General features: G+C 44.6%; 1 protein-coding gene across 5 annotated transcripts in view; it reads left to right on the top strand.

Moving 5' to 3' along the window:
• The window catches only part of HHAT (hedgehog acyltransferase), a 357,081-nt gene extending 334,063 nt beyond the window's left edge, over nt 1-23,018 (top strand). For all 5 annotated transcript variants that reach the window (XM_003273028.2, XM_012506702.2, XM_012506700.2 and 2 more), the window contains one exon: nt 20,504-23,018. In XM_003273028.2, the coding sequence (XP_003273076.2) occupies nt 20,504-20,595 (92 nt within the window). In that variant the 3' untranslated portion in view covers nt 20,596-23,018. The remainder of the gene's footprint in view (nt 1-20,503) is intronic.
• Nucleotides 23,019-23,430: the final 412 nt, after the last annotated feature.

Raw genomic sequence — 23,430 nt, 5'->3', positions numbered from 1 at the left:
ATACTGTGACAGTGGAATAGTGTGACAGTGGAATACTGTGACGGGAATAGTGTGACAGTGGAACAGTGTGATGGAATAGTGTGACGGGAATAGTGTGACGGGAATAGTGTGACAGTGGAATAGTGTGACAGCAGAATAGTGTGATGGGAAGTGTGACAGGAATAGTGTGACAGGGAATAGTGTCACAGCAGAATAGTGTGATGGGAATAGTGTGACGGCAGAATAGTGTGACGGGGAATAGTGTGACGGGAATAGTGTGACAGTGGGATAGTGTGACGGGAATAGTGTGACGGCGGAATAGTGTGACAGTGGAATAACAGTGAGCCATGGTTGGCCTTTCCCGTTCATGCACTGGTGACCAATAGAATCAAGGCAGTCCCCATTTCCACATGTCCTTAGCCCTGTCTGTTCCTGTGTCCTCTCCACCGGCTCTCAGTGTTCTAGAACCCACACCATGAATGCCTGGGTCCCTCCCTCTGCTAAACTGTAGCTCTCCAAGGGCAGACGCCAGTTCTCTCATCCCACGTGCCCTGGCTCTTGGCATAGTGCCCAGCACACAGAAAAGGCATAATAAATGTTGAATGAATCATTCATTAACATCAGGAGACACCCTGGGGTTCTGATTTATTGTTTTACATTAGATTCTTTTCTCCCTACCCCAGCTGAAACGCAGCCTTTTAATCGCTGGTATCCCAGCACTTAGCCTACTGCTCTGTATATAGTAGGAGTTCAATAAGTGTTGAATGATGAGAGTCGCATGATGGTTAGTTTATCTTCAGATCAGATTGTTCCCAACCAAACGGCAAGAACAGAGCCATATCCTCCCCATGGAATGAGTACACGGCAGGCCCTAGGAAGGAGGTGGGAGGCTCTGCAATGGGAAGGGTTCCAACAGCCTAGGTCAGTACTCCTCCCAAGGGCGACGTCAGAGAAGTACCAGGGGCACAGGGAGGGGACTGTCACAGTTCCTTCTTTGGACATCACCTCAAGCTCCAGTTTTCGGGACACAGATGGGAAGAAGTCCAGATCCAAGCCATAGGGCTGACCCTTGTAGACACTACCCCATCACTTTAGAGGAATCAGAGAAAGCCCATTGAAGGAGGCTGGTTCCACGTCCCGAACTGACCCAAAACCAAAGAAGCATCTGGAAACTCTACAAGGACTCCATCATGTAAATACTGTGCTCTGAGGTCACAAACATCACCAGCCAGAAGCTGCGGCAGCTGAGGCCCCTTCCCCGGAGGCCAACAATTAACCCCATGGAAAGATTACCAGGAAGAGAATAAATAGCTGGGAAAAGTTTCCCAAAGGATCCCAGCCTCTCTGCCACTCCAGCTGCCTGAACAGAAAACATGGAGGAGGCAGGGAAGGTGCTAATGCCTCATTAGTGACTGTCGCCATCACTGAGCTCCTGGCTGTCTTGACTGGCTTCTCTTCTGATTCACGCCAATGGCGCCCTGTCCTGTCTCCTCTGACCCTGTAGACAGTTGGTTACTGGTGTTTGATTCTGAGCAGATCAGCCAGTGAAGAGGAAATGCTTCCCTGTGAGCTCCTGCAAAGTGTAGGAAATTTAGGCAACCCAGTGAGCAGGGCCGCTGCGAGAGGGACTCTTCCTGGGGGTGCAGGGGATACCCATCCCAGCCTGGGCTTGGAGCACCCACCAGGACTTGCCTGTTGTCCCAGGCAGACCTGCCGTTGATTGTGGGAACAGAGGTTCCTTCAGAGCAGGGTCTGTAAGGCACAAAAACGTCTTTCTCTGTAACCGCAGTGGAAAAAACGTATCTGAGTCACTTTATACGTCAGGTAAATATCCTTATGAGCACGTCATTAAAAAATTTGCCACTTCCCCTGACGTTTCCATAGCTTGCTAGAACACTGCCTTCTGCTCCAGTTACAGACAAATGCCCCTCCTCTGCCTGCTTCTGCAGTGGTCTTTTAGTTTATTCCTTGGACTGACTTTCTGGGGGGAGGGAAGGATGATTTGAAGACCTATATTTTATAGGACTGTAACCTCTTAGAATTAGAAGGGACCTTTGTAGGGGTCATCTGGTCCCGCCTTCTCTCAGAGGCAGATATCTGCAATGGATGCCTTCCTAACAGCTTCTCAAACTGCCCAGATGCTGAGTGATTTTTTTTTTTTTTTTTTTTTTTTTTTTTTTTTTTTTTTTTTTTTTTTTTTTTTTTTTTTTTTTTTTTTTTTTTTTTTTTTGTTCCAAAGATGCCCCTGTGTCTGAGTTGATTCCAAGAGATGGCTCCTTCATAGTTACTGATGATGTTCCTTTATCATGTCCTAAAATTTTTTTTTTTTTTTTTTTTTTTTTTTTTTTTTTTTTTTTTTTTTTTTTTTTTTTTTTTTTTTTTTTTTTTTTTTTTTTTTTTTTTTTTTTGTTTATGTTCCTTTTGACAGTAACCAAAATCCATCTCCTGTCACTTCCATCCATTGGTCTTGGTTCTGTCTTCTGGAGTGACATAGACTAAGTCCATTTCCCTTTCCAGGTGACCTCATGGTCTTTTTCTAGGCTACACTTTTATTTATCTTCATGTCCCCATGTGGAGCCCTTCTAGACCTCCCATAGAAGAGCCCTTCTAGACCTACATAGAGGAAGTGGCTTCTGTGTGACAGTGTCACTTGTACGGCATGGCACCTGGAGCTGGTCAGCCTAGCTGGAGTCCACAGTCATGCACGTGCTTTCTCTTACCCTCAGGCTGAGCACACATACCCCCCCATCCCCCCGCCCTTTGAGCCCCTTGTTTCCCATGTGGCCTGAGATGACAGCAGCAGTGACCATGGCTCCTCTCCAGGGCCAGGCAGCCGTGCTCATCCCCTGCTCCCCAGTGGCTCCATAGCCTTACACTCCTACAGGGGAAGTGGGTCACGCCAGGAAGAGCAGCTATAGCGTGAGACAGCCCAGTGCCTCTCTGCTCACTGCCAGCAGAGAGCCCTTGGTCGCCAGGGTTTCCACGTGGGTTTGATGGAGGAAGGGTAGAGATGTGGGGTCTTCTGTATTCCTTTTCTCTCCCCTGAACAGTGATATAAGAGCCCTTGCCCCATCCCCAGGCAGCTCTTATGCTTCTTTAGCAGAAGGAGCCCCCAGACTCCCTGACATCCCAGTGGGCCTCTCCCTGTGCTGCCTCTTCCTAGTGCCCAGGACCCCCTAAACGCCCTGTGCTCCCAAGGCATGGCAAACTGCTTCCCCTCCAGGGGCTGGCTGCAGGGGGAGATGTGGACAGCGCCACCACTGTAGCATCTCTGAGCTTGGATGCCTCTACCTGTGTTCCCCACACCCCTCCTTGTACAGGACCTAGGAGATGAGATGCCTTTTCCAAATATCATTTGTAAATGTTGGAGCCACGTTTTTTTCCGAACTAATCTCAGAACTGTTCTGTGCTCCTGTCAAGTTCCTTTTCAAGAAGGCAGCTCAGGTGGTTAAAATGAGCACTAGTGAGACCAAATCTATGGCCTCAGGATCCTTCACGAGAAGTGGCTCCACAGCCACCTACTGCATCACAGGCACAGCCCTGCCTGCTCTTAGGCAGGAGGAGCAGGGGAGACAGTGGGGATGCCTCTGGACAACCTAGTCCACTCCTGGATGAAGAGCAGCAGCTGCTGGAAGATTATGCACAGGAAAACTCTTGCTCCACAATACCTCCAGCTTTCAACCAGTCCCAATCTTCAGTGTGTTGATGAGCAAAATAGACTTTTGCAGACACAGTGGGAGCATGGAGGTGAGAACAAAGGCATCTTTGACAGGCAGGAACATTTCCTTCCCCTTCCAGAGCAGTGGCCGGCAATCCCAGCTCATCATCACTTCTGAGAGCTCTGGGAAGAGCTGCTGTGGCCATGGCTGCTGCCCCCGGGAACTTGGCTTTACCATTCTGTTCTTTGCTCAGAAATTCAAGTCAAGTAATTTAGAATTCTTTGTCCAACAACTGCTCTAGGAAAAGAACATGTCAGAAGCATTTGCTGACATCAGCTTTGAGATGTTCATGTAGTTTAGGCATCGCTCTCTTTCCTTTCCCTTTCAGCTCTTTATGGCATTTTCATTTGGTGGTGGTAGGAGAGTGGGTGTGTGGAGTGCATTGCTGCCCTTCCCTCCCTTGGTAAGTCCAGGTGTTTAGGGCCAGTGCAAGCCAGGTGCCTCTTCTCCCAGGCACTTCCACAAGTGTAGAGGATGCCTAGACTGTGGGCACTTCCGTCAATTGACTTTATGTTGCACAGGCTTGGAAAACGAGGGCCAAATGTACATAGAGGTTGTGGTCTTGATCAGAGGTTTTGCCACAACTATTATTTTTAATGGCCTGAAGCAGGGATCTGGCAGTCTTATGAATGGGTACTCCGAAGTCAACAACCCTGTGTTTCTTCAGTCTCGTCTTTGTTTATTCATTGACCATTTTACCATGCATGCCCTGGTTCTAGGGATGTAGGAACAAAGAAGGCAAGTTCATAGGCTCTCAGACCGGGTTCTACCTCCCATCAAAGGAGGAATCTCCTCCATTATGTTCCAGCCCACACGCTGTCCTGCCCCTGCCCAAGGAAGCTCAGTCTCTCTAGCTTTCGTTGGGTGACCAACAGCCCAAGTGTCCCTTTTCCTCCTGGTGTCTCCTCTTTCCTCCCAGCCCTGCCCCTGAGGGTGCTCAGACCTCTTGACATCACTCTTCTAAAGTAGACTTTTATATATTTGCAGCAACTGTCTTCTCTTCTGCAGAGTCTTATCGTTCCCAGGTAGATATAAGTTCATTCATCAACCGCTCCTTCCATATCATGTTCCCTCACTTCTGCCACTCCATATTTGTATAGTTGGATTAAAAAACAAAATGTGAGTTCAAGTCCTGGATATCCTTTTTAACCTTCTGTCTCGTTGATCTGTCTAATATTGACAGTGGGGGTGTTCTGCACCAAGCAGACCTAATAGACATCTACAGAACTCTCCACCACAAATCAACAGAATATACATTCTTCTCAGCACCACACTGTAATTATTCCAAAACTGACCACATAGTTGGAAGTAAAGCACTCCTCAGCAAATGTAAAAGAAGAGAAATCACAACAACCTGTCTCTCAGACCACAGTGCAATCAAATTAGAACTCAGGATTAAGAAACTCACTCAAAACCACACAACTACATGGAAACTGAACAACCTGCTCCTGAATAACTACTGGGAAAATAACGAAATGAAGGCAGAAACAAAGATGTTCTTTGAAACCAGTGAGAACAAAGACACAATGTACCAGAATCTCTGGGACACATGTAAAGCAGTGTGTAGAGGGAAATTTATAGCACTAAATGCCCACAAGAGAAAGCAGAAAAGATCTAAAATCGACACCCTAACATCACAATTAAAAGAACTAGAGAAGCAAGAGCAAACAAATTCAAAAGCTAGCAGAAGGCAAGAAATAACTAAGATCAGAGCAGAAGTGAAGGAGACAGAGACACAAAAAACCCTTCAAAACATCAATGAATCCAGGAGATGGTTTTTTGAAAAGATCAACAAAATTGATAGACCACTAGCAAGACTAATAAAGAAGAAAACAGAAGAATCAAATAGATGCAATAACAAATGATAACGGGGATATCACCACTGATTCCACAGAAATACAAACTACCATCAGAGAATGTTATAAACACCTCTATGCAAATAAACGAGAAAATCTAGAAGAAATAGATAAATTCTTGACACATACACTCTCCCAAGACTAAACCAGGAAGAAGTTGAATCTCTGAATAGACCAATAACCGCCTCTGAAATTGAGGCAATAATTAATAGCCTTCCCAACCAAAAAAAGTCCAGGACCAGACAGATTCACCAGAGGTACAAAGAGGAGCTGGTACCATTCCTTCTGAAATGATTCCAATCAATAGAAAAAGAGGGAATCCTCCCTAACTCATTTTATGAGGCCAGCATCATCCTGATATCAAAGCCTGGAAGAGACACAACACAAAAAAGGGAATTTTAGACCAATATCCCTGATGAACATTGATTTGAAAATCCCCAATAAAATACTGGCAAACCAAATCCAGCAGCACATCAAAAAGCTTCTCCACCACAATCAAGTTGGCTTCATCCCTGGGATGCAAGGCTGGTTCAACATATGCAAATCAATAAATGTAATCCATCTCATAAACAGAACCAAAGACAAAAACCACATGATTATCTCAATAGATGCAGAAAAGGACTTCAACAAAATTCAACAGCCGTTTGTGCTAAAAACTCTCAATAAACTAGGTATTGATGGAACATATCTCAAAATAATAAGAGCTATCTATGAAAAACCCACAGCCAATATCATACTGAATGGGCAAAAACTGGAAGCATTTCCTTTGAAAACTGGCACAAGACAGGAATGCCCTCTCTCACCACTCCTATTCAACATAGTGTTGGAAGTTCTGGCCAGGGCAATCAGGAGAAAGAAAGGGTATTCAATTAGGAAAAGAGGAAGTCAAATTGTCCCTGTTTGCAGATGACATGATTGTATATTTAGAAAACCCCATTGTCTCAGCCCAAAATCTCCTTAAGCTGATAAGCAACTTCAGCAAAGTCTCAGGATACAAAATCAATGTGCAAAAATCACAAGCATTCTTGTACACCAATCACAGACAAACAGCCAAATCATGAGTGAACTCCCATTCACAATTGCTTCAAAGAGAATAAAATACCTAGGAATCCAACTTACAAGGGATACGAAGGACCCCTTCAAGGAGAACTACAAACCACTGCTCAACGAAATAAAAAGGGACACAAACAAATGGAAGAACATTCCATGCTCATGGGAAGGAAGAATCAATATTGTGAAAATGGCCATACTGCCCAAGGTAATTTATAGATTCAATGCCATCCCCATCAAGCTACCAATGACTTTCTTCACAGAATTGGAAAAAACTACTTTAAAGTTCATATGGAACCGAAAAAGAGTCCTCATTGCCAAGTCAATCCTAAGCCAAAAGAACAAAGCTGGAGGCATCACGCTACCTGACTTCAAACTATAAGACAAGACTACAGTAGCCAAAACAGCATGGTACTGGTACCAAAACAGAGAGAGAGAGACCAATGGAACAGAACAGAGCCCTCAGAAATAACACCACACATCTATAACCATCTGATGTTTGACAAACCTGACAAAAACAAGCAATGGGGAAAGGATTCCCTATTTAATAAATGGTGCTGGGAAAACTGGCTAGCCATATGTAGAAAGCTGAAACTGGATCCCTTCCTTATACCTTATACAAACATTAATTCAAGATGGATTAAAGACTTAAATGTTAGACCCAAAACCATAAAAACCCTAGAAGAAAACCTAGGCAATACCATTCAGGATATAGGCATGGGCAAGGACTTCATGTCTAAAACACCAAAAGCAATGGCAACAAAAGCCAAAATAGGCAAATGGGATCTAATCAAACTAAAGAGCTTCTGCACAGCAAAAGAAACTACCATCAGAGTGAGCAGGCAACCTACAGAATGGGAGAAAATTTTTGCAATCTACCCATCTGACAAAGGGCTAATATCCAGAATCTACAAAGAACTCAAACAAATTTATAAGAAAGAAAAAAAGAACCCCATCAAAAAGAGGGCAAAGGATAGGAACAGGCACTTCTCAAAAGAAGACATTTATGCAGCCAACAGACACATGAAAAAATGCTCATCATCACTGGCCATCAGAGAAATGCAAATCAAAACCACAATGAGATACCATCTCACACCAGTTAGAATGACGATCACTGAAAAGTCAGGAAACAACAGGTGCTGGAGAGGATGTGGAGAAACAGGAACACTTTTACACTGTTGGTGGGACTGTAAACTAGTTCAACCATTGTGGAAGTCAGTGTGGTGATTCCTCAAGGATCTAGAACTAGAAATACCATTTGACCCAGCCATCCCATTACTGGGTATATACCCAAAGGACTATAAATCATGCTGCTATAAAGACACATGCACACGTATGTTTACTGTGGCACTATTCACAATAGCAAACACTTGGAACCAACCCAAATGTCCATCAGTGATAGACTGGATTAAGAAAACGTGGCACATGTATACCATGGAATACTATGCAGCCATAAAAAGGATGAGTTCATGTCCTTTGTAGGGACATGGATGAAGCTGGAAACCATCATTCTGAGCAAACTATCACCGTAAACACCACATGTTCTCACACACAGGGGCCTGTTGGTGGGTGGGGGTGGCAGGCGGAGGGTAGCATTAGGAGAAATACCTAATTTAAATGACAAGTTAATGGGTGAAGCAAACCAACATGGCACATGTATACATATGTAACAAAACCTGCATGTTGTGCACAGGTACCGTAGAACTTAAAGTACAATTTTAAAAAAGAATTAAAAAAATTAATAAAATCTGCTAAGTTTAGCTGTTTTTAGCTTATTCAATTTTAACTTATTAGTGTTAGCTCATCCTCCAGCCTACCTAGTTTTTGGAACTCCTATCTCTGTTATCTGTGTCGTCACTGAGCCTTTTGTCATCTGCACAATTGGATCCCAGAGCTGTGGAGCTGAACATAAGGTGTAGGGGAGGAGCATGGTGGCCCCAGAGTTTGCCCTCAGCCTTCGGTGGCACCTTCACATAAGGCCTCAAATGAAGACGCAGACTGTGCCTATGGCAAGAATCCAGGCTGCCTGTCTGAATGCTAAGCACACAGTAGGTGCTTCATAAATACGGATGTGGGTGAGCGGTTGTCAGGGGTGTCTGACAAGAAGCCTGATTCGTGGTGCGCCATCCCTGTTTCAGGAAAGTGGCTTCCATAAGCTCATTTGCTAGGCAGCATCCACTGTGTTTTATAGTGTGGTCATGAATTAATAATGCACAACACTCCTAATTAGGCTGGAATAAAAACACAGGTTAAAGAAGAGAAACAGCTGGGGAAGTGTGTTCTGACTGTTCAGCCTCTGGCTCCAGGGGCCTGATTTGGGGGTATAGCAACCACTGCAGTGGACAGTTTTCTGGAAAGCAGGTCCCCTACCCAGTTGTCCCTGGAGAGAGAAAATATTTTTTTTTTCAGCACCCCTTCTGCTTGTGCTGTCAGAATAAGAAAAAGTGGCTCTGGCTGGTTCTCCCCACTCCCTGCATTTCAGGTGGAATGATTTTACTTCATGGAAGTGAGTGCTTTAGTAAGTGCTTGCCTGCAGGGCTTGCGTCAGGAGTTAGGGAAGTATGAAAAATGTAGTAGAAGTTGGCCTCATCAGGATGTGAAATTGACTGTGAACAGTGTGCTTTATTAAAGACAACTGTTTGTGCTGGTTAAAATGTGCACTCAGCTCCCAGCAAGGATCTCTTGCTCAGAATGGAGGAAGCTCCCTGAGGGTGGTCCCAGCTGCCCCTTCCTCTGTCTCTCCTTGCCAAATCCCCTTGCAGGCTCAGCCCTTAGCAGGGGCCATATAATTGTGGCTTTAACAGTTTTAATAAAGGGTCATGCAGGCACTGAGAACATGCTCTTCAATGCTCACAGTGTAAATTAGGCACTAACCAAGACAAAGGATATAAGCATGCTCATCTATGCTTTCTCCGTCTCCCACTACTTGTTGTTACAAGAAAGGGCGGCCCCAGGAGATGGGGGGACCGAGTGAGTGAGTGCTAGCTGAGGTCTGAAAACACCATCCTGAAGCTTCTCCCTCCCTGTTACCTTGAGCACCTGGAGTAGGGGGATGAAATGAGATTTGGAGGCCAAGGATTTAAAGGAAAAGAATCCCGGCCAGCAGGATTCACCATGTGACCTGAAGCAAGCTGCTGCTGTCTGAGCTTCAATGGCCAAGTGTACTGTGGAGTCACACAGCCCTGAGTTCTAATGTCCAAAGAGCGTTTAGACCTTGGGAAAGCTACTTCTCTGAGCCTTAGTTTCCGTATCTACTAAATGGGGCTGGTGACACCTGTCTGATAAGGTGGTTGTGAGAATGAGGGATGTACACAGCCAAGCCACATGTAATGCTCAGTAAATGTCTGTCTCCTCTGCTCCATGCGTGAGCACGCAGTTTAGTAGAATGCCCTTCCCCCTGCAGATTCCCCTACAGCAGTAGTTCCCAAAGTGTGGTTCTCAGACCAGCAGCATCCACATCACCTGGGAACTTGGTAGAAATGCAGATTCTCAGGCCTACCCCAGATCTACTGGATCAGAAACTGGGGGGTGGGGCCCTGCAGTCTGTGTTTCAGCCTGTCCTCCAGGTGGTTCTGATGCAGACTTGCTGTTCTGGGATTTTCTGCTTCAATTTCGAACAGATGACAACCATCTAGTCCTTTTTCCTGAGAGGATGTGAAAGTGACAGCTGACCATTTTTTGAAAAAACTGTGAGGCCTGAACACCGGGGTTTGAGTTCCAGGTGTGTAAACTCTGTGAGGGTAAGGAATTATTATTAGAACCTTAAGGTAGCAAAAGCCTGTTCTTCAAAGCTTCTGTCCATCTCCCCGTGTGTGTGGAGTTAGATCCAGTGGTTTATAGGCTCAGAAGCCTGGGGCAGCTTTGCTGTTGCTGTGTATCTTTTGATAAGATAACCAGCCCTCTGATGGGAGAAGGCTCCTGCCTCATAGGCTTATTAAGATTAAAACTCTAAATTTAGCTCTGGAGGAAGGTCTGCAGGCTTAGGGCCATTTGATGAATGACTCCACGGTATCTACAGACTGCAACTGCTAGAGTAAATAAGATGTAAATACAGCTGCCAAGCCACCTTATCATTTCCCCCTATCAGATCTGAACATGGTTAAACTAAGTGCTGTCAGAGCCAGCTCATTGAATGAAGGCAGCAGTGCATAAAGTCATTCTGAATAATTAATGAAATGATGGTTGTGAAGCTGATGGGATGATGCAGAGAGTGCCAGGGCAGGACCAGCGTGTTTCCAGATCTGGTGTCAGCACCTGAGGACTAGGGTCTGGTGCATGAGGCAGTTCTTTAAGGAAAGAAGCACTCATCCTCCAGTGGCCTCAAAATAGAAAATGCCACCAAAGCAGAGATATGTACATACAGTTGGGGGCTGATATTCAGGATATTTAACAAATGGCAGGGCACAGGCATGGACAAGTGGATCCAAAGAGATGGTGGCCAAGTGCAGGAGCAGGCCCTTGGGGCCCCTGCAGAACCACATGTGACTCCTCTTTTTGTAGCAGAAGACAAGTCATGAGGGAGAGGCCAGGACCATGGCTTTTCCTCACTCTAGGGTAGCATATCGTTCTTTTAATGTCAAGTATAGTCTCTCTGATGCACACCAGCTGAGTGTCATCCTTGAGGGCACATGCTGAGGCTATGCTCACGGTCAGTGAGAGAGGCCTCCAAATTCATCAGTCACCAAGTGTTATAAATCCCTCTTTGGCAGCATCTCCCAGAGTCACCTCTTTCCCTTCCTTCTACTTCCCCATTGGATATGTCCTTCTCTGAGCCAGCCCATTAGCAAACCCTCTGGAGGTTGAAATTCATCAGTCTCACATTGGTCTTAACCAGGTTGGCTGTAATGGACTGTTACATGTGCACAGTGCACCCCACGGACATGGATGGATATGTTGGTGACATTTAAGAATCATATTAGGTTGGTGCAAAAGTAATTGCAGTTTTGCCATTGAAAGTAATGACAGAAACTACAATTACTTTTGCTCCAACCTAATATACCCTTCACATTTGCAGACTTACGTTTGACCAAGATGAGTTTGTCTTGGGAGGTGAATCTTGTTCTCTTTACAACCTGGTAGTTCTTAGGAGTAATGGGAATCTCCTCTCTTTCCTTTCTTAGAATGGTTTTGAGTCACTGGGGGACATTGCTCTATGGGGCCAGAAAGTAAGAATCTATCATTTTAGCTGTAAGTAATAGCGCTGTTCAACCCTCAGAACTGGGAACCAGAAAGGTGATGACTGCACAGTGGATGAGCCAGAGGGACAGCAGGCAGTGAGGTGCTGGAGCCTCTAGCTAGAAAACTTGCCTTGGTGGAAGGAGGGAGGAAGTTAAGGTGGTATTAATGCTAGATAAATAGTGGATAATGGTAGATTTAAAAAACTAAGGGACAGACATCATTCAGACTGTTTTCCACATAGGACTCAACCTGACACCCTGGGCTTGGGATGTGGGCTCTGGGTCTTTGTGAGGCGATGTGGCTTCAAGCAAGAATATCACTATTATCGCTTCTCGGCCTTTTGGCTAAGATCAAGTGTAAGAATATCACTGTTGGATTGAAATCAAAACCAAAGTTTGAGAATCTGCTAGCTGGGTGCTCTATGACAAGTTATTTACCTTTCTGAGCCTCAGTTTCTCCCTCTTAAAATGAGAATAGTAATTTCTACCTCAGAGTGTTATAAGAATTAACTAAGATTGTTTATTCTTTGTAAATGGTATAATAGATTGCATATTCTTTGTAGACCATTTGCATGTAGATGGAGACTATGGTGCTGGGTGGCTAGGAAGAAAGCTTCCCTGAAGTTTGTTCATGTGCTGGCCATCAGCCATTTTCTTCTAAAAATGGGTACCAGTAGGATGTGGTCTTTGAAAAAGCCCTGTTAGAGACAAGATGGTGGTCACAGGCTCGGGAATGCTGCCCAGCCTGACAGCCAAGTGAGCCTCTGGTAGGGTAATTGATAGCTCAGATAAAATTCAGCAACTCAATTAACTTGTCTCCCATTAGGATGGATTGATTTCTTCCTTGGGATAGGAATTTGTGCTGGTTCAGCAACAACAGCCTTCCCACTGCTGAATGCATCTGTGTGGTTAAGAAAGCTTTTCCAGTCCTGCTCCCCAGAGGCCTCAGCGGAAGAAGGTGTGATTAGGGGAGCCCAGTGTTCAGTCCTACACATGACACGTCCCCCTCCCCCTAGGAAGATGAAGGACTAAAGGTCCATCATTATTTTATTTTTATTTTTATTACTCTTTTTTTTAGACAGAGGCTCACTCTGTTGCCCAGGCTAGAGGTGCAGTGGCACAATTTTGGCTCGCTGCAACCTTTGCCTCCTGGGTTCAAGTGATTCTTGTCCCTCAGCCTCCCGAGTAGCTGTGATCACAGGTGCATGCCACCATGCCCTGCTAATTTTTGTATTTTTAGTAGAGACCGAGTTTTGCCATGTTGGCCAAGCTGGTCTTGAACTTCTGGCCTCAAGTGATTTGACCGCCTCAGCCTCCCAAAGTGCTGGGATTATAGGCATGAGCCACTGTGCCTGGCCTACCATCATTTTAAAAATGAATTCTGGGCCAGGCACGGCGGCTCACACCTGTAATCCCACCACTTTGGGAGGCCAAGGCAGGCAGATCACCTGGGGTCAGGAGTTTGAGACCAGCCTGACCAACAAGGAGAAACTCTGTCTCTACTAAAAATACACAATTAGCTGGGCATGGTGGTGCATGCCTGTAAATGCAGCTACTCAGGAGGCTGAGGCAGGAGAATCACTTGAACCTGGGAGGCAGAGGTTGCGGTGAGCCGAGATCGTGCCATTGCACTCCAGCCTGGGCAACAAGAATGAAACTCTGTCAATAAATAAATAAATAAATAAATACGTTTTCCCACATCTTTTGTCTGAACACCCTGAGGCATAAAAAGCCCAAGACATCGCAATGCTTAATCTATGATTAATGCTGCAAGTCTATGATTTGCTAATATCCCAATGTTATCTTTAAAATTTTCAAATGTCAACTTCATTGAGACATAGTAAATGCATCATTCAAGGTATACAATTGGCTGAATTTTGCCAGTTTTGTACACCCTTGAAATCATTCTCACAATCAAGATATAAAACATCATCATCCCAAAAGATTCCTAGGGCCCCTGCACAACCTGTCCCTGCCCAGCCCCAGGCAACCCCCGATATGCTTTTTGTAACTATAAGTGTACATTTTATATAAATTATATAGACTGTATTATTTTGCCAAGGGCTTCTTCACTCAGCATAGTTTTGTTGTGGTGGTGGTAAATTACACAAAACATAAAATTTACCGTTTTAACCATTTTTAGGTGGCATTAAGTACATTCATACTGTTATGCGGCCATCACCATCCGTCTCGAGTTTTTTTCATCTTCCAAAACTGAAACTTTATACCCCTTAAACACTACCTTCTCATTTCCCCTCTCCCTTGAGCCCCTGGCAACCATCATTCTACTTTGTGTCTCTGTGAATTTGATTACTCTACATATTTTGTAGAAATTGAACCATATAGTATTCTTTTGTGTCTGGCTTATTTTACTTAATATGATGTCTTTAGGGTTCATCCATGTTGTAGCATGTGCCAGAATTCCTTCATTTTAAAGGCTAAATAATCTCTTGTATTTTTACACCATATTCTGCTTATCCGTTCATTTGTTGATGGATACTTGGGTTGCTCCCACCTTTTGGCCGTTGTGAATTATTCTATGAACATGGCATACAAATACCTCTTCTAGTTCCTGCTTCATTTCCTTTGGATATTGGTATGGTTTGGCTGTGTCCCCACCCAAATCTCATTTTGAATTATAGCTCCTCAATCCCCATGGTCATGGGAGGGACCCGGTGGGAGCTAGTTGAATCATGGGGGTGGGTTTTCCTGTGCTGTTCTCAGGATAGTGAGTAAATCTCATGAGAACTGATGGTTTTATAAAGGGCAGTTCCCCTGCACATGCTTTCTTGCCTGCCACCATGTAAGATATGCCTTTGCTCCTCCTTCGCCTTCTACCATGATTATGAGGCCTCCCCAGCCATGTGGAACTGTGAGTCCATTAAACCGCTTTTTCTTCATAAATTACCCAGTCTTGCATATGTCTTTATTAGCAGTGTGAGAATGGACTAATACAGATATGTATGTGGTAATTCCAGGTTTAATTTTTGGAGGTGCCTCCATACTGTTTTCCACAGTGGCTGTACCATTTCATATTACCTTTTATTTTTATTTATTTATTTTTTTTTTATTTTTCTGAGACGGAGTCTCACACTGTCACCCGGGCTGGAGTGCAGTGGTGCAATCTCGGCTCACTGCAACCTCCTCCTCCCAGGTTCAAGCGATTCTCCTGTCTCAGTGTCCCCAGTAGCTGGGATTACAGGCGCCTGCCACCACACCCCGCTAATTTTTTGTATTTTTAGTAGAGAAGGGGTTTCACTATGTTGACCAGGCTGGTTTCAAATGCTTGACCTTGTGATCCACCTGCCTCAGCTTCCCAAAGTACTGGGATTACAGGTGTGAGCCACCGCGCCCGGCCACACGTTACCTTTTAAACAAGGTTTTTTACTGGACCTGTTTCTTATTCTGATTATCCTTTCTCTTTTCAGAAAACATACCCTTTGATTTCACATGGCCCTGTGTGATGATGCTCTTTTCCGTCAGTATCAAACCTCGGGCTTTCCATTCCTTTCAGACTGATGTAATTGCTCAGAGAATTGGTCGGCCATAATAACGCTAAGTAAAGTTATCACTTAGTTAATTAACCAAGTTATTACTTGGTTATTACAAGTTACTGCTGGCCTTCTCTTCGCTTCAGCCATTTCCCTCTGTGTCCTACCTGTTTCTCATTAGCTGTAGTTATTATACAGCTCACTGATATCCTATTAACAATGTCATTATACAACCACCTACATCCTATTAACTCCACCTATTATGCCACCTACGTTGGTCCTCTTAATTGAATCTATTGTGCCATACATCCTAGTTATCTGCATTTAGCTATGTCTGTCAAATAATCTGTCCTATTAACTATATTATCCAATCTCTTGCAACTGTTGTCTGACTTTCTGGAAACCTGTTCATATATCTTTGATGCTGCCTAGCTGTGATCTTTTTAAAAACTGATCACCTGTTTAGATCTTGTTAGATCCAGATATCAAAAGCCCAGCAGGAAATTACACATTGATTCTGGGGACCCAGCCTTGAATGTGCAGAGTGTGTAGGGGGCTTCAGCCCTAAAGTATACTCTTAAGAAGGATCTTTTCCTTTGACCAATAGCATACTGCCCACCAGGCAGTATGAGCCACATTAATGGGGAGAGAGACAGAGACAGAGAATGTGAGAGTGTGTATGTTGGGAGGATGCCTTGTGGGAAGAATGAGGTTGGCCTGAAAGGAATGGGGGTTGGGAATCTCACTCCTGATGGAGAAGGGAGAGCCTGGAAGGAGAATACCCACTGGGGAGGGGTGCATGGGTGGAGGACAGTGGACTGCAGGGGGAGGAAGTCAGAGTTTGTCAGGGCAGAACCCTTTTTGACACCAACATTTTTTGTTAGTGACCAACAAGCCTGCATGACTGTGCACCATAGCAGCCCTCGGAGTGTTGCCAGAATGACAGCTTCTCCCATTTGCTTTCCAGCCTTACCATTCCACTGTTATTTGAGCTGCTGATGAAGATGAGGCTCTGCCCCAAGCCTGCCCCTGCCCCCTTGGGCCACATCAGTGCTTGCTTAGCAGGCCCACAGTCAGAGACCTTGTGCCTACAGGCCACCAACAAGAGAGAGAGGTCAATGCCTAGGAAAGGGCCAGGCACATAGCAAGTGCTTGTGAAGTAGTTGGCTGAGTAGTGCTGAAGGGTGACATGTAGAATCTGTCTCTCCCTGAGGAGGTGTGGTGTTGACCTGTCCCCTTGCCTGTGTGTCTGAGCCACAGTGATGGGAGCTCTGAAGGCCTCCAGGGAGGATGGATCCATCTGGAAGCTCAGGGACAGTACCTAACTGCATTGGGATAAATGGTATTCCTCCCGGAATTCATGTGGACCTGGTACCTCAGCATGTGACTTCATTTGGAATCACCATTCATGATGATTCTGTCATCACAAATCTTACTCCTGAGGTCAGGAAAGGATAAGGAGCCCTTGACAGCTGTCTGGTACATGCCAGGTCTACTGTCTGTAGGAACGTGTGTGCTTTAAAAAGTCCAGTGAGCTGTGGGTATGTAACAGAATTATCAAGTGGCCCTATATTAATCTTTTGTATTTCTAAAACACTTTTTAAAAGCACTACCAAATCTGTGATCTTATTTTATTTGCATGCCTTTAAAAAATTATTCTGGGCCGGGCGCGGCAGCTCACGCTTGTAATCCCAGCACTTTGGGAGGCCGAGGCGGGCAGATCACGAGGTCAGGAGATTGAGACCACGGTGAAACCCCGTCTCTACTAAAAATACAAAAAATTAGCCGGGCATGGTGGCGGGCACCTGTAGTCCCAGCTACTCGGAGAGGCTGAGGCAGGAGAATGGCGTGAACCCGGGAGGCGGAGCTTGCAGTGAGCCGAGATCGCGCCACTGCACTCCAGCCTGGGCGACAGAGCAAGACTCCGTCTCAAAAAAAAAAAAAAAAAAAAAAAAATTATTCTGAGCTCTCATTGTGTAGATGGGGAAACTGAGGCCCTAATAGGGTCTCACAGTACAGTCAGGATTGTAAGTCTCCTAAATGCTATCTAGCCACCTCTCTGGATGATGATATACAGTAAGAATGGGGAGAATTTTCAGAACCTAGCTATGGCCCGTGCTAAACATATCTATGCCTCACCTCTGGGCAGTCTTGGGGACTGTCTTCCTTACAGCCCTGTGTGTAAGGCAGAAGCTTTCACAGGGTGTCACTTGATAGCCACGGGTGCCAAGCAGAGCTGTGCAATGCCCCAGGCCTAGCATTGTGTACATGAAACATTCCCATTGGCCTATCTTCACAGCTGGCCTCTGGGCTCCATGTTTACCAAACACTGCTGATGCCTCACTCCAAACACAGCTGGAGTCCAGGAGTGCTTTCTGTGTCCAAAGCCCACTCCCCTCATCCTGCTCCCTGAACCCACTGAGGAGCAGGTGTTGGCCGGTCCCCTGGCATCTGTGCCTGAGCCACAGTAATGAGAGCTCTGAGGGCTTCCAGCAGGATGGGTCCATCTGGAAGTTCTGGGCAAGTACCTGGCTGTATTGAGCTAGTGTTCCCCTGCAAATTCATGTGTACCTGGCACCTCAGAATGTGACTTCATTTGGGAATAGGTTCTTTATGGATATAACTTGTCAGGCATTTTGAGAGGAAATCCTCCTGGGTTTGGAGTAGCCTTTAAATCCAATGATTGGTGCCCTTATAAGAAGAGGAGAGGACAGAGGGAAGAAGGCTCTGTGAAAATGGAGGCAGTGATGCTGCCATAAGCCAAGGGATCCTAGGAGCCACCAGAAGCTGGAAGAGGTAAGGAAGAGTTCCTGCCAACACCTCGATTTCACACTTCTGGCCTCCAGAACTAAGAATACATGTCTGTTGTTTTAATCCACTAAGTTTGGTAAGTTGTTATGGCAGCCACGAGACACATACTGGCTGCCTAGCAGGAGGTGGAGCTGTGGGGCTGGTCCCGGAGCCAGGCTGCCAGGGGTCCTCTGCTGCCCTTGCCTCTCTTGCCTGCAGGGCCTGGGAGAACACTGTGGAAAGAAGGCCAGGGCTTGACTTCCCTGTTGTTACTCTAATCTTGGTGGAGAAAGACTTCTGTGCCCTCTCACCATTATTGTTATTACCTTTTTTTAGTTCCCATGCTATGCCAGGTACCGTTCAAGTCTTTACATCATTTCCCTCCATCCTTGTAAGGACACTATTCAGTAAGTTGCTGTATCCCTAGTTTTTCATTTGAGATTCATTAACAGCTGGCAAGTGGCAGAGCCAGAATTTGAACTCATCCCACTTAAGAGCCTGCACGTATACCACTATGCTACAGTGACTTCCCTATGCCATATTAATAATCATGACAGCTAATGGTTGACATAGCAAGAAGACAACCTGTAATCACCCCCAGGGGCTTCCCGCAGCTTCCTTCCTATTCCTCCCACTGTCTGCCTGCCTCCTCCCTATGCAGCAGCCACGTCACATGATCCCTGTTCCTTGGATGGCCTGTAAGGTTACGTATCAGGTGGTCTTCCTCTAGTAGCTGGTCCCTGTCCCTTTCCATCTGACAAACTCTTGCTCAGCCCACGTGGCCCAGTTTAAATGTGCTCTGTGCATTCCATCATCTAGTGCTTACCACACGGATCATAAATCCCGCTGGTGTATGTGCGTGTCTTTCCCAAGTTGGAGTGGGAGTGCCTTTGACATGGGACTGGGTCTTTCCATTTCGGCATCTTGTATCTTCCCCAGTATCTCTGGCTCTCCAAAACCCCCAATAAATGTTTGAGTAAGTGAAACATGCAGAAGACGTGAGGATTGTTAAGTAACAAATACTCAGCAGAAAGGGCTGTTAATTTTAAAAAAAGAAGAAAAAGAAAAGAACATCAGATATTCTAAGACAAGTATTTGTAGAGGGAATCACTAAAAGCTTTCAGTTTTGAAAGCAAATATTTAATTTAGGCTCCCCCTTCTGTGTGCTTACAAATGGCACTAAATTCAGTATAATGCTCAATCTACATTTTGAGATTTACTATGGGACTCATGGACTTTAAGAAAAAAATGTAGTTCATTGTAAATGCCTACATTTCACAGTCATTCTTTTCTTTTAACACACACAATTGGATTGACAAAGGTAATGACTTCCTAGCTAGTCATATTCAAAAGAAATGTCAAAAATTTAAACTTATAAAGCTCTCTGTGAAATGTTGTGATGCCCCAATCAAATGACGCTGCTGATCTTGCTCGGCACCCTTTCCCTTTTGGCTGCTGGCACCTTCCTGTCTCATTGCCAAGGACAAGCCATGTCTGCGTGTCTGTATCCCACCCCCCACCACTTAGAATTCTTGAAACCTCTGGGGAGGCTGACCAAGAAGGACAGAGGACCCTATATTTGGGCTTCTGGAACCTAAATGCCCCAGGGCTCAGAGCTCCTATTAGTGCTATTTCACACTTACTGCAAGTTAAGAAAAAAAAAAAAACACAACCGTAATGATGATGGTGATTTTTGTGTCTTGTCCATGAATCACACAATATTATTCTAGGGGAAAACGTACCCTGATTTCAAACAACTCATCTAAAAAGTGTAGATTTTGGAACATGACCTACATGTTTACAGTGCCACATGAGACTGTAATTTTTCTCACTCAGACTCATGGACTTTTTTCCTTTTTCAATTACTAACTGCTTTAGTCCTTTAAACATGGATTCTTTTTTTAACACCAATACTGGGTCTAACTCTGTGGCCCAAGCTGGAGTGCAGTGGTGCATTCATAGCTCACTGTAACCTCTAAACTCCTGATCTCAAGTGATCCTTCCTCCTTGGCCTCTCAAGTAGCTAGGACTACAGAAACACACCACCACAACTGGATGGCTGGCCTATTTATTTATTTATGGTAGAGATGAGGTTTCACTATGTTTCCCAGGCTTGTCTCCAACTCTTGGACTCAAGTGATCCTCCCACCTCAGCCTTCCAAAATGCCGGGATTACAGGTGCCTGGCCCTAAACATGGATTCTTTAAAAGCTTGCCCTATTTCTAAACGTGGTTTGTGTTTGCAATAGTGCACTCCTCATTTTATGCTGACTCTGATGGGAATGTAGGACTTAATTGCTGAAGTTGTTGTTACAGCAGGCTTTCCAGGAGGCCTTTGTCGTTTCTCAGGTTGCCTTCTCCAAAAGCGGACAGTTTGCCCATGTGGGACGTCCTGCCCCAAGCATTTCTAACTGCTCTTCCATCTCTGTCCTCCTTCTGCAGGCTGGCCATGGGTGACCCTCTCTGTCCTGGGATTCTTGTACTGCTACTCCCACGTGGGTATTGCCTGGGCCCAGACCTACGCCATGGACTAATGCTGTTGGGCCCAGGCCAGTCCTTGCTGCTGGCCTCCAAGGCAAATAGTGCTTCACCCTGACCTCTCACTCCAGAACAGCCTCTAAGGGATTTGATCTGCTCATCTTCAGTTGAATGTCTTCACTCCAGGACTGGATGCTGGATCTCATAGAAAATTCACAGCCAGACAATCTTCTAATCTGGAGTCCTTGAGATCTTCTACCTCAACCCATCATTTTCCTATTGAGAAAGCTGGGGTCCAGGGCAGTCGTGTGTCTTGCCCAGCTACACAGGGTGACATTTTGGTCTAGAACCTAGTCTCATGAGCCCTTTGCATTCTTTCCTCTTAAGCAAGAATAGAATGTAGTGGACGTTTACTGATTGAGACACAGAAATCCTGATTAGTGATAGGCCTGTCTTCTGGGCAGTATTTCTAAAATATTTGAGTGACATTGATGTTTAAGTGACCTCCTTCATCACATCCTGCAGTGTCTCTAGAAGCAGCACTAGGGTTTGAGCTTCACGCTTCAGCCCCTCTGTAGGAAGGAGACCAAGCCACAGCTGTCTTTTGAATTACCTAGTCCAAGAAGATGGTAGCAGCCCTGTAGCATTCTAAGGCATCTATACCCAAGGAGTCCTGTGATTTGAGCTTCAGCAGGGTGATCTACATTAGGTTGCTTGTTTCTGAGATTTGCAGAGAAGTATAACATGGTTGTTCCTCTACCTTTCAGTTAATCGTTTCTTAATAAAGAAGCAGAATTTAGAAACCACAGGATAGCGTATCCACAGATGGGTGTTATCAAGGCTAGTCATGAGGATGGTGTCCTGGAGTCTTGTCCACCCTCTCCATACAAGTCTCAAAAGTCATCTTCCTGCTCAGTGATTCATGTTTAGTGGTTGATATTGTTATGGTTTGATTCAAACGGAGCCTTTTCCGTCATGTAGATAATCTACATGTTTGTAGAATTATTTTGAATATGTTTGAGGAAAATGTTTAAAATCTAAATATACTCACATAACTTGATTATTCACTCCTCTGAAAAGGCTACCAAAGTTCCCAAGTGGTAGATAATTCAGAAGACTTCTGTTTGAATTTGGATTTTTTTTTTTTTTTGGAATGGGGAGGGGTAAAGGAGCCTTAAAATTTGAATCCATAATATATCTAATTACAGGAGAATTTACAACATCTCAAGTACGCAAATTAAGTTGTCATTGAGTGAAAGGTTCACTTGGACCTAGTGCTGCCTCCTGTTTATTACATAGCATGGCCCTTATGTCTTGAGTTGAGGTTATCAACTCAATGAGGCTTAAGCTCCTAGAGTACAGGACCATTTTGTTGATTGTCTTTCTTCATAGCTTCTCTGCTTGGCAAAGAGATAGGAGGGGGCCAGATACTGACCTGGGGTACGCACATTATGTGTTAAAGCAAAAGACAGAGACCAGAGAGGGGCAGGTAGACCTGCACAGCAGCAGCCTCAGCAGCTGTCTTGGTAAAGGAGGGAGACAGACACGGGGCCGATAGTTCCAGGGTGCTCAGAAGTTTTAGGAGGGAATGAGCCTCAGGGAGGAGTGAGCACCTAAATGAACGCAGTAAACCTTCACGGACTAACAGTGATTCAGGATTTGTGGCCAGCCAGAGGGAGTTTGACTGAAGTTTACTTGGAAAGAAAGGGCTTGCTAAGAAAAAAAGGAGTAAAAATGATGATATGGAAGTGTCTAATATATGTGTACATATAAGTAATACAAAAGTTTTGAGCTCTTCCAAATATACCATTTATATAAAAACAAATAGGTTTATTCATTCATTAAACTATTTTGGAAGAGTCAGTGGATATATTTGAAAGTGGTAATCCTGAATCTCTTTTAAACTATTATATGATTCATAATGGTTCTCAGGAATTAATAAATGATTACTGTGTTTAGCTCTGTATTTGATGCTGATTAATTAATATGTGGATTATCTAGGACCATTGTTTTGCTTAACCTCTTCCTACTCCCCAGTTGTAACATGAAAATGATAATGCTTCTCTCCTCATGCATATTCACTAAAATCTTGTAGTTACTCTGAATGATGGTGCCTGGGCACACAGAAGAGTCCAGCCAAAGACACTGGACATGTCATCAGCCCTGGACAACTTCAGGCGCAGTGTTGGGAAAAGACTAGATAAGGTCCCAAGGTCAATTCCAGCCCCTGGATCCTCTGATCCCAGCCTTGCTCTGTGGGCAAGCCCAAGAGCTCCAAGCACAATCGCCAAAATGCTACCCAAGGAGGGAAGCAAGATACCTGAAGGACACCCAAACCTCAGTCATTCTAATTCTTGGGACCACACAAGAAGACTGAAAGGTTATTATTTTTTCAAATTAATTCGAAGTGTCAGCAGAAAACATTTTGTTTCATTAAAGACAGCAGGCCTCAAGAAAAAATAAATCAATGAACAAATAATTGTATTATAATCTATGTACTGGGAGAATAGCAATCTAGGTGGGGGAGGGGGCGGCTTCCTCTTACAGAAATTGAGACTGCTCACCTGCTTATTTAAAATAATAATATAACCATTGACTAAACATAGTAAGTTAACCATAATATAATGAGTTTGGTTTTTAGCAGATGTATCAGAATATATCCATACAATAGGATTCCCTTCAGTGTGGACAACATGAGAAGCCAAATTATGATACTACTGGCCTCAGCGCATTTTGAGAAAGCCTCTCTGAGGCCTTTCTCAGGGAAATGGTTTTATTTTAAAACAAAAAACCCTCTTTTTAAAATCATTGAACTCCATTCGGCACCCAAAACATGGCATTCATTACTTAGCTCTATATTACTGGTCCTTTTGACTAATTACAAGAATCAT

Source organism: Nomascus leucogenys, chromosome 5 (genome assembly GCF_006542625.1).
Source record: "Nomascus leucogenys isolate Asia chromosome 5, Asia_NLE_v1, whole genome shotgun sequence".
Classification (NCBI taxonomy): Eukaryota; Metazoa; Chordata; class Mammalia; order Primates; family Hylobatidae; genus Nomascus; species Nomascus leucogenys.
Note: the sequence above shows the minus strand (reverse complement) of the source record. Positions and strands in the feature narration are given on the sequence as shown.